General features: G+C 46.4%; 1 protein-coding gene and 1 pseudogene across 5 annotated transcripts in view; both read right to left on the bottom strand.

The window, feature by feature from the left end:
* SYBU (syntabulin) overlaps positions 1-12,141 on the bottom strand; it is a 42,063-nt gene that overhangs the window by 2,684 nt on the left and 27,238 nt on the right. For 3 of the 5 annotated variants that reach the window (XM_066625565.1, XM_066625568.1, XM_066625570.1), the window contains 3 exons: positions 9,727-9,829; positions 3,746-3,949; positions 1,136-1,285 (listed from right to left, as the gene is read on the bottom strand). In XM_066625565.1, coding sequence (XP_066481662.1) covers positions 1,136-1,285; positions 3,746-3,949; positions 9,727-9,829 — 457 coding nt within the window. The remainder of the gene's footprint in view (positions 1-1,135; positions 1,286-3,745; positions 3,950-9,726; positions 9,830-12,141) is intronic. The other 2 variants (XM_066625567.1, XM_066625569.1) reach the window with 2 other exon arrangements.
* LOC136650110 (5S ribosomal RNA) lies at positions 6,033-6,152 on the bottom strand (annotated as a pseudogene).

The raw sequence follows: 12,141 nt of genomic DNA, 5'->3' as shown, positions 1-12,141 counted from the left end.
GCAGCAGCAACAAAACCCAAGGCAGCTGGCCACATTTTCATTTCTGTCTTTCAAGTGACAATTCTTAAAGTCTCAGAAGCAAAATGTTCCAGAGTGAGACGTGGACGTTTGAGAAATTCTTACAATTTTTTTGAAGGCTCCACTGAGCTAAAAATCATTCTAAGACAAGAAGAATTTCAAGGGTAGGATGCATTTTCTCAATAACTGTAATATTGCTGAAATTTGCTCAGGTTTGTATCTCCAGCATACAGAACTGCGTTGGAAGACCCTATATTACGTTTATGTGATAAATCTGATCACAAATGGAAGGCAGTGGGTTCAGATGTCTATCAGGAGGTTGGGAGTAGTGGCGTTGCCAGGGGATGCGGGTCACACTGGGTGGTGCGCATGGGGGGGGGTAACACCACTACACACCAAAATTTTGGTATTTTCGAATAACACCATCACGTTATATATCAACTGATGTGTGATTGAATGCAATGAAACAAACTATGTCGAAATATCTGTAGTCTATCAAAAGTTAGAGCCAAAAAACCAGCAGGGGCAGGGAAATGGTACATCATCACAGCCCCTGCCTGGGGCGCTGCCCTGCCCACTGCATGGGAGGAGGTCCATCATAGCGGTGACGCGCTGGCCTCCTGCATGATGTAGGCCCTAGTGATGTCACTGATTGGGAGCATAGCTAGATATGCCTTGTAGGCACAGTTTCATTACCGTATTAACATGCAATCCTATGCGTGTCGACTCAGAAATAAGCCCCACTGAGTTTAATGGGACTTACACCCATGCAAACATGCATAAGGTTGCAGTCCAAGGGCACAGTCCTATCCCACTTGCCAGTGCCAACACAGCCATGCTAATGTGGCATGTGCTTCAACCTGGGGGGGGGGGCAGTCACAGAGGCCTCCTCAATGTAAGGGAAGATTTGTGCTGTTACATCTGGGCTGCACTAGAAATTTGGATAGGATTAGGTCCTAAGTGTATGTTCTTCTAGGAGTTCATGTTTTACTTGGACCTGTTTAGGAGCCAGCAGAGATTGATATCCATGAGATCACCATTATTTTACCAAGTATCCCTGTGTGGACAGTGCAGTGGGTAATCTGTGAATGCATCCATTCCTAGCAGGAAGGCTTACCTTTCTTGAAGCCTGCTCTCCGATTCCTTCAGTTTTGTTTTCAGGTGTCTCACTGTCACTTCTTTCTGCTGCAACGGGGTCAAGTACTGCTCCGGACTCGGTGGCTTAACGCCATGGTTCTCGCCACACGAGGTGTATCTTGCAGACCTCCTGCAAAAAAAAAAAAAAAAAAAAAGAACATTGTTGCTCCTGAAACTTGTTACGCTCAGTCCAGTCAAGGCTGTGCTTGCATTCTACTCACAATAAGAAATGGTGACTTGAGATGCTAAAACAATTGTGCTTGAGTCAACCCCCAGTTTGTGGAGGGACACAGACAGATGGCAGAGTGTGTCTTTTTTCTGATAATCAGGCACAGACTTCAGACACAGACAGTCATTCTCTCATCTCGTCTCAAATTCCGGTAGGTAGGCAGCAAGGCCACCAAAATGATTCATGCAAATGATTCAGATATGCTGGAGAGCAAATGGGCTTTAGATGTCACTGGGGATTCCAAGAGGAAGAAGGCCGGCATTCTTCTATCTATTCCCCCTCCCCTCCTGCCACTGCTGCCATGCCAAAAAGGCACACACAGTATCAGGAGGCTTTGGAGGGGAAAGGTGACTTGTTTCCCCTACCCCTTCAAAAGACTCTCGCTCCATGATAGGTCTTTGGACCGGTACCAGCTCTTTCGCTGGCACAAGTCCAAGGAGGAGAAAGGGCTGGGAGGACCTAAAAAGGAGAATAGGATCCAGCATGTACCATTGCCAACGGATCCTTCCCCTACTGCAGCCTCCCTGCCCCTGTTCATCCCCATCCTAGCCCAATTTTGCCCCCTCCCCACCCATTCACAACTGCCTGATCACCAGGTGGGATTGAAGCACTGCCGGCTCTTGCGGCAGTGCTTGGAAATGGCTGCCGATGCAGCACTGTGTGCTTTGTCAGCAGCCATTTCATGACAGCTGAAGACTCTTGCTTTGCCCCCCCCCCCCCGCTTAAAGCAGCAAAATTCTTTGCAAAGCATCTCCAAACAGTTCCTGTCGAGCCTCCACCTCTAGGGAGGTAGAACCCACCACTTCCCTTGGCAATCAGTTCCATTGCCAAACCACTCAGTAAGAAATTCCCCAAACAAAAATTTGGGGTGACTTGCTAAGGAGACCTACTGTTGTGTGACATCATGTGTACATTATTGGGCATGCTAGCAACACATTTTGTCTTTATCTGCATGATTATCCTGGCACCTTACGTGTCCATTGCCCATAAGTTTCAATCGAACAAGGTATTATTTATTATCTATTTTTTCACATTTTTATACTGCCTTTCCTCCAAGGAGCTCAGGAGCTCCTTCTCTCCTTTTGTCCTTACCCACAACCCTGTGAGGCAGATTGGACTGAGAGATAGTGAGAGCGAGGTCACCCAGAAGGCATCATGACTGAGCAGGAATGTGAAACTAGATCTTCCAAGGTAGAGCACCAGGCCAGCAATAGCCATGACCTCAAATCCTATGATTTGACTATGGGCTTAATCCTAACCCCTTATGTCAGTGCTTTCCAGCACTGACATAAGGGCAATGCAGCTCCGAGGTAAGGGAACAAACATTCCCTTACTTTGAGGAGGCCTCCGTGAGTGACACCCAACTGCAGGATGCAGCACACGTCCCACTGGCACCGCTATGCTGCTGCTGGAAAGCACTGACGTAAGGGCTTAGGATTGCTCCCTAACTCAGAACCCAAGTCCTCAAACTGTCTATTCTGGATCCAATCAAAGCACCCTGAACCAAGCAGACTGAGGCTTGCAAGCAGAATGCAGTTGATTTTAGTTAAATACACCATGAGAAGAAGCAGCCACACAAAGCATGTCACTAAAGATGCACATCACGGAATACAAGCATATGCAACAACACCAGAGGTTCTTTTTGCAGCAGCTGCAGGTCAAGGCAATGATGCATAGTGTTAATTAGATGTGAACCTAGAAGACACCCCTTTAGCAGAGAAGGTAAGACAAGCCTTAACCTAGCAATGCATGGGTGGCCTTTTCCAAAGCTTCAAACCCAGGAAAAGAAACTCATTCAGAAGATGGGAATGGGCTCCCCTGGCACACCCTGTTCAAATGCCTTTAGGAGTCTGCAATGATGTGTAATGAAGACAACCCTGTAACAATTCAAGAGTGTGAGGACCAAGCCAGATGCCATGCATGAGATTAGTGATTAGAATTTTCCAAAGTTTTTGGTTAGTAATTAGCTGTCCTGCTAGGTTTCTTTGGAGTTGGGAGGGAAACACAAGAAAGGTATTTAACTCTTTCCTCCCATGCACTTTCCCCAGTATAAATCTCTCTCACACACAGCTGTTATTAGCCCTGGAGCAGAAAAAAAAAAAAAAGACAGGTACAAATGCTGATCCATTTTCTCCTATGGAGTTAACAGCAGCTTTTTGGGTGAGAGGAAGAATTACAGTATAGAAAATGTTAAGATTCTTCCCAGATCTCCAAAGGAGCCCCATGGAACTTCAGATTAGAAACACAGAAACCTAGGGAGATCCTGTCTAGTCTGGTCTGGCCCTCAGATGATAGCTTGGAAATGGAGGGGACTCAAATGAGAAGAGGAAAAGAGAAGGATGTGTGGAGAAGCTCACTTGCCTCAGAACAGGGCTGCTATCACTTCCCTTGTATGACCCTGAATTGCTGCTGCTTGCTGAAGAAGCCCCATAATTCTGATGGATGCTAATGGGACTCAACTGATTTTTGCTCAGCATCGGCAGGAACTCCTTCTCACGGGATGTAGGAGGGCTAGATCCAGACTTGTAAGACGACAATCCATTATTCCTTCCATGAGGACCCCGGCTAGAACAGACAGCAAAAAACAAATGCATCATGCAAGATCTTTCTCTCCCTTCCTGCATCCGGAGCCCCAAGATTCTCCATCCTGGCGCGGCAGTGGTGAAGCCTTGCCATTCTGCACCGCAGCCGATGTTTGTCACTCTTGATCTTCAAACAGATTCGCACCGGGCAGCTGCTTCCACCAGGAAGTTGGAGTGCAGAGCCTTCTGGAGCAAAGGGCAGCAGAAGTGACTGCCCGGCATGAGTCTGAGGACTGGGGGTGACAAACATTGGCTGTGATGTGGGACAGTAACAGCCCACTCCTATGCATGCCTACTCTGAAGTAAGTTCCATTATAGGCAATGGGGCTTACTCCCCGATAAGTGTGGTTAGAATTGCAGCCTGAGGGCCCAATCCTATCCAACTTTCCAGCACCGGTGCTGCCGCAATGCAGCCCCAAGGTAAGGGAACAAATATTCCCTGACCATAAGGAGGCCTTGGTGACTGTCTCCCCACCACAGGATGCAGTGCACACCCCATTGGCACAGCAGCACTGGCACTGGAAAATGGGATAGGATTGGGCCCTAAGTCTTCGCCACCATTACACCACACCCAGAGGGAGAATGGTTTGGAGACTGTTGGTCTATGTAAGCAAGAGTTAAGTTCCCACAGCATATTTCTGGTCAGAAAAATATCACCGAACTTCTAAATAAAGACGCAAAACGCTTCTAATATTGAGCACTGAAATAAATGTGAGCTTTCTGGACCACAGAAAACCCATGCAGACATGGGGAGAATGTGCAAACTCCACACAGACAGTGGCCCTGGCAGGGAATTATTTTTCTCATCAAGTTTATAATGAAATGACCTCAAATGAGGGCTTGCTGTATATAAAAACTAGGGCTATGGCACTAGCTTAGAGACATTCTTCCCCACTCGCAGTCAAAAGAAAATGTCTCTTCTGACAGCCAAGAAAAGAATGCTTGTTTCTTCTGTTTGAATCATATGTGTATTTAATAAGTTAATTAAATTTATAAATAGATTAGGTGGCCAGACATTATACTTTGAATAAACCAAAATTTCTTTATATGAATTATATGATGCTTTAGTACAAGATTATTACAATACATTGCAACATGCACACACAAGAATTCAAAGAGAGCGCAACGAAAAGAATTCCTGATGGCCTCTTCAGCTCGTCATTTCCGAGCAGAGAATAAAGAGCTGATATAATGCCAGTGTGGGGGAGAATAAACAGAACTGGATTTTGACTAAGGGTGGAGGAAATCAGGATTGAAACACAGAGATTTTGAGTTTACTAACCAACCATGAGAGGAAACCTGCTCTCTCACATTTGCATTTGTGTTGGAAAAAGCATTTCCCCACCTGAAATGAGCACACGGAGGAAGACCTAAAGCCCTATCCAAGCCCCTACCAGGGTCTTGATCCCTCCCGTGCACTAGCTAGATAAGCAAAACATACCTGTGACAATGATTTACAGCCCACTTCTATTGGAGTTACCGTCCTGCGGTACAGCGGTGCCAAAATGGCCACTGCTGTATCATGTGGGGCCAGGGAAGCAGCCAGAGGTCTGCTCGGGGTAAGGGAACTTTTGTTGCCTTACCCTGTGTCGCGCTCTGGCAGCCCCTATGGGTCTACTCGGATCTGCGCCAGCTCAATCAATGGCACAGAACTGAGGAGACCTGTGGGGCTCCAAGGCCCAGGAGGGGGGATAGGATTCAGCAGTAGCCAAGTAGCCACCCTTGGTGGCAGGGAGGGATGTCCCTGCCACCCCTCCTGGACCTAATCCACTTCCCAACCCACCCTCTATACATCCAGTTCTGCCCCCTCCCCACCTCCCTGCTGCCCTCCCCACCTCCATCCAAAACACCACCCGGCTGCTCGGAGGGCAATGTACCGCTCCCGCATCCAGGCACAAAGGGCCCAGCACAAACTGGCCTTGGCCTCCCTGCTGGTGTCTTTCTCCTCCCAGCTGCCGCAACATGCCTTACAATACATTTGTGATAGCTGTGCGTGGGCCACCAGCACTGCCCAGCATTAAGACTGAACTGGTTGGCAACCTTCAGTCTCGAAAGACTATGGTATAAGCCTACAGCACCCGGTATTCCCAAGCGGTCTTCCCTCCAAGTACTAACCAGGCCTGACCCTGCTTAGCTTCCGAGATCAGACGAGATTGGGCATGTGCAGGGTAACAGTTGCTGTCTGCCCATGTGACATCACACAAATGACTTTTATTAACTACATTTTAGAATTCTAGCCACAGTTTCAGTTTCCAAATGTATATGTAAACCATGACTTAGAGCTGCTTGTCTCTCTCTTTTTTTTTTATCTGCTCAATGCTCCCATTTCTTTGGTGCATGAGGTGGAACCACAGCTGTACTATGGCTTGTCAGTTCAGATACCGTGCCGGAGCAGATAGTTATGCTGTTATTTCTCTCTCCCAATGGTTGCAAAAATAATTCAGAAAATACAAGGCATTTTAAAATCTCATTTTCCAGAAGAATAAGCTGTAAAAACACTATATTTGTTTTGTTTTGCAGTCATTCAGTTTCCAAGCCCTTATAATTTTAAGCAGCTGAATTAACTTAAAACAAACAAACAAAAATGTCAGTTTCAAGGGATATTTGACGCTTCAGCTGATGAAAAGAGCTGCTCCCATTAGAAAAATACAAATTAGGCTGTTCATGTAAATATGACATGCAAATTAGTGGTCAGTCTTTTGTGCGGGTGATGCCAAAAAAGTAGTTCCCTCCCTGCAGAAGAATATAAAAGAAAGGAGCTCAGAAAAAAAGTAAATGGGGAAAGATAGTCTCCATATATGAATCACCACAAATTATGATGTAAAAAAAACAACTCTATTTAGAATTCGTTTGAACTGGTTTCCTCCTCCACTTGCAAGTGGAACACTTTATATCGACCAGATGGTGGAATGATTTTGCTGCCTGCCAGCATCCCAAGGCTGTGGTCTGGATCTCTCTGTTTCCATTTGCTTAGGAGACTACAACGGGGGAAGGCTGCACTGGGGGTCGTATGGCATTGCTGGTGCTCCGAATGAATCTCTCAAAACTGCACCTTGCCTTTGCAAACAGGCAAAAAAACAAAAAACAAAATCTGCAACTTCCAAAAGAATCAAAAATTGAGGAAACTGAAAAAAAAGGGGGGAAACTGCTTGCATTTGGTACAAGCAGCAAAGCAGAGATATTTCTGGCAAGTGTTATTTGCCGCGTTGGCTCAAGAGTTGTATTTGAAGGAATATTATACAAGGTTTCAGGGGCGGTTTAATGCCTTAGCTGTGTGGTTTTCCTTGTTTCACCTCTGCGCCGAAATAACTTGCCTAATTTTTTGTTACTGGCATTATAAATGGCTTTAACTCCAACATCCCAGGGTGTTTCTTCTAACAATTTTTAGGGGAGAAATGGATAGGTTACTTAGTTACTCTAATTTAAATTAATCCAAATCTCCATTCCAGCAGATTTGCTTTTTTATAATGTTCGATTGCCCTTAATGTAGGAAATCAATGTTTCTAAGAGGGACATTTCTCAGGATACAACCATGTAGCAGTCTGGATTTGTCAGGGGGCCTCCTTGAGGGGTGCAACAGGCCACTTGGGATGAGATGCCCCATCACTGCACAAAGAACAGCAGGGTCACAGCATAACTTCCACCCAGTGACATGAATAACTAAACAAGCCCTAATTGCATGGTAGATGTAATTCTTTGAAGTCATATATTAACTGCATTAGGGCTGGTTTAGATGTTCCATCCTCCTATGATTTATGCCAGGGGTGTCCAAAGTTTTTGGCAGGAGGGCCACATCAGCTCTCTGACACTATGTTGGGGGCCGGGGAAAAAGAAGAATCAATTTACATTTAAAATTTGAATAAATTTACATAAGTTTACATAAATGATTAAAGATGAACTTATATGAACGATTGAAGGTCTTGCAATAGCTTAATGCCTATGAAAGACCTTGCACAAAGCAAGGCTGACCTTTCCTTTGCTGCTGCTGCTGCTGCATCACAAATGTGAAAGAGCAAGCAGTGGAGGGAGCTCTCATCCTACAGCTCACACGAGAGGTCAAACAGTCACCCTCACACTGAGAGAAGTTATGCTGGGCCAGTGTGGGTTTCAACAAATCTCTGGAGGGCCAGAGGCTCATTGGAGACTGGGGGCTCCCTGAGGGCCACACTGAGAGGCCTAGAGGGCTGCAAGTGGCCCCAGGGCCAGGGTTTGGGCACCCCTGATTTATGCTATGGTAGGATGTCCCTGCTACTCATCACTGATGATGGGCAGGGGTGGTGTGACTGGAACACTGCCTGATGCCATCTTGGGTCCACTGCCTCTATGCTTCAACAAAAACAAAAAATCCAAAGCCCTTACCATGTTCCTTGCAAGCCACTGTGAAACCCTGATGTGTGGGACCTCCAGGATTCATGGCGCAGTGTAAGGAACATGGTAAGGAGGAGAACAACCTGCTTCTCACTCAAGTGCACAGGAAGTAGATCACTGCAGCTTGCATTGGTGGCAGGTGGAATGGAGGTAGTAGTGGCAGAGTGAAAGGCAGCCCAAATCCACTAGCCCCTCGGACTCTCCCAATCTGTTGCTGATGCAGCCCCCCCCCCACAGTTAAACCCTACTTTCTTGCCCGAAACACATGTGCATATATGTCATATTAAAATGGTCACACAAGCAGCCAAGATGCTTGCCAGATGTTCCGCAAAATGATTGACGACTTCTTATCCAGTGGTGGATCTCAGGTAGAGTTTTTGAGCCCAAAGATCTGGCTGGCTGTTTCAAAGCAATATATGGTCAAGCCTCTCTAACCTCTTTAGGGTCCAATCCTAACCAACTTTCCAGCTCCAAGGTAAGAGCAGTGCAACTTGAAGGTAGGGGAACAAGCATTCCCTTACTTTGAGAAGGCCTCCGTCAGTGCCACCCAACTGCAGGGTGCGGCACATGCCACACTGGCACAGCTATGTCAGTGCTGGAAAGTTGGTTAGGATTTGGGCCGTAGTTGTACAACCGCCTTTATTACTTGTTCCATTTCCACATCCTCCCACTGCTTTTTTTTTTTTCTCTTTCGCCTGTATCCCTCTGGACCATTCCTTCTTCCAATCATTTCCCAGCCCCTTCCTCCTTTCTTTGGCCTGCTGCCTTAGGATCTCCTTCCCAGGACCTTGCTGCTTCCGCTCCTTCTTCCACAGGCCTTTCTGCAAAGCTCAGCCAACATCAATCAGAGAGCCCTGTGCCTCCCCCACCCCTCTATGATGCTAGGGAAGCTCAGTCCATTTTCTGGGGTCATCATCACTGCCACTACTACATCTCTTAGTGCACTGGCAATACAGATGTTAGCGTCACTATTTTTCAACAGACAGCAGGGCACCGGCTGGGCCAATGCATTGTGACAGCAGAAAAACAAAATGTGTGCTGACCAGAGGGTTAAGGTTAATTGCTTGGAATGAGTGCAGTTCTGTCCAGCTGTTTCCCATTATACGCATCCTAACCGGTCTGCGTCCACTTCCCGACACTGCAAATATGAGCGGTGAATACAGGCATATGACCTTTTGCTCCCTACTTATAACCTTTAGATAACAACTGTCACCTACATCTCAGATTCTTGCTTGTACCGCAAATCACACTTGCAAGCGTGCACAACACAAGTGAATGGACAAAAAAAATCCAGGCCAACTTCCTCCCACTCCACCACCCCCCTCCACTAACAAACCACCAAAATCAGCAACATTCATAATTTGGGTAGTGCAGTACAAGCCTGCTGCTTACTTGCGAGAAAATGATGACCTCTTGTTCCCAGCCGCAGACATATGGACTTCGGGTGCTGAAATGCTGCCCGTGCTGCTTGACGAGCTAAAATCAGCTTCACTTCCTGTGAAGGAAAAAGCAGGAATAAAAACACACTGGAAATGTTAACTCAGGGCTGGTGTGCCCCACTCAAGCAGTGAATCATTGCCATCTTGCCAGGCCTCTCCCATTGGTACTTGGAAACCAAGGTTGCAGTTTTCAGAATGTTATGGAGAGATCCAGTTCAGATTCCTAGCATTTTCTCCAAGTAGATGAGCAGAGAGAGAGAGAGACACAGAGAGACAGAGAAGTAAAAATGGAAAGAAAATAATTCAGAAGTTATTCTGACGTAATAAATGCTGTCATTTTGGGGAATCAAAGACAGGAGGGGCAGGAACATTCAAAGATGTATTTCAAGCTGCAACCAGTTTGACATTTGGTCCTCCTCTCCTAACGGAACTAAACACCTAATTTTTGCTTGTTTACAATCACCTCCTTCTTTCCCCTGTCCCAAAGGGATCTGTCTTTTTGCTGTTATAGAGCACCACACACCGCTGGTGGCTTTCTTGAAATAAATCAGGGGAGTGCAAAATGAAGAACTGGGAATTTACAGTCACCACACTGCAACTATTCTGCGGTACTGAAAGCCTTGGACACAAGCACCATTCATACCATATGGCAAGGCAAGTTGACTCATGTGGGTTTTGCTTAAACCACAAGAATGAGTTTGCCTTGCAAAAGAGAGTTCTCAACTACTTGCATCTGCACTAACCATCTTCACCATATACACAGATCATGATGGCTTTCTAAATGTTTAGGACACATTCTACCAGTAAACGCTACTGCATGCAAGTCCCACAGGTGCTAAACTGCACATAAGGTGCAGTGGCATACCAAGGGGGATCCACAGGTGCAAGTGCTCCCAGGCGGCACGTGACACCTGGTTCAGCACTGCTCCCCCCACAGTCACTTCCAGAAGCTTTCTGTGGCCTCCAGAAGGCCTTAGAAAGGTACTTCTGGTTTTTCCCAAATTGGTGGGTGGCATTTTCCTTAGTGGGGGCAATATTTTGTGGTCCTGGCCCCTGGGCAACACAGGGGACAGGACCATCACTGCCATACGTCTCCCTTCTTCATCTAAACAGGAAGGACTTTTCTGCTGGCTTGTGCCCACAATTATGACAAAGTAAACATAAAAACTTTAAGGGCCCAAGCCTATCTGGCCCTTGAATTGCTGGAACACCCATTCCAGCAGCGCAAGGCACTGTATGGCAGGGTGAAAGCTGGGCCACTGATGCATGTGTCCAGGCCACTACCACAAATGGAGAGAGGTACAGCGTGCATAGCAGTGGCTCCGAAAGGCTGTGCTGGTATGTTGGCAGCAGGGGTGTGTTGTGGGCAGAGAAGGGGAGGACAGGAGGTGGATCTCAGCAGCACCAGTGTGCACCAGATTCCTATCCCCTCTTTTCCAACCCACACTGCCACTTTTCTGTCCTTGGACTACACCAGTTGTATAGCTGGTGTAGGTCCAAGGAACCCACAGGCCACCTGGAGACCGATGCAGATTTGTAGAAAAATATTTTGACCGCGGCTGACCTAGGCAGGAGCCACAACAGACACAGTTGCCATGAAATTTAGACATGATGCAAAATTCAGCGAAAAAAGTGAAGCTAAAAACCACTGGAAGATATTCCACATATTTCTTTGGTCCTACTTAGATCATCCATCACAATAGGACTGGCTGTTCAAATCTCTGGGTTAATTCTCATCACTAGCAAACTGCAAAAAGCTGGCTATTTTATTCAGCTTTAATAAAAAAAGAAAAGAAACAAAACTGGGGGTTGAAACAAATAATGTATCTCTTATTCTCAGCTCTGCCAGGAAACCTTACAGAGGTCCATGATGCGATGTTGCCCTAAGGGCAATAGTATCATGAGATTAGGTAGCTGAAAAGTAGGGGGCAGCGAGTCCATGGAGCACTATGAACGCATAGACAAGGACCTTGGGATCCCCAGATCCCTTGGGACCTTGGGATCTGGGAGCAAGAAAGAGGGATCCATTTAATGAGGAGAGAAACCAAACAGGAGAAAGCAAGCACAACATACAAAACAACTATACATAGTTTAGTCTTTACACAACAGGGAGGATGTAAGTCCCACAAGAAGCTCCCCTTCCCCAATTTCATGGCTGAGAAAAGCTTGCCCCAGACATCCTGCAGAAAGCCCTTTTCATATAGGACTGAGAAAAACAATTGACAAAGCCCTGAGATGCCTATTGAGAGAGATTATGAAGCTGCATGACCCAGGAAACAGCTCAATCACTATGCAGTGTATAGCCATGGTTCCCAAACTTTTTAGCAACAGGACTTTTTAAAACAACATTCTATTAGGACCCACCTAA

This window comes from Tiliqua scincoides, chromosome 4 (assembly GCF_035046505.1).
Source record: "Tiliqua scincoides isolate rTilSci1 chromosome 4, rTilSci1.hap2, whole genome shotgun sequence".
NCBI lineage: Eukaryota > Metazoa > Chordata > Lepidosauria > Squamata > Scincidae > Tiliqua > Tiliqua scincoides.
Note: the sequence above shows the minus strand (reverse complement) of the source record. Positions and strands in the feature narration are given on the sequence as shown.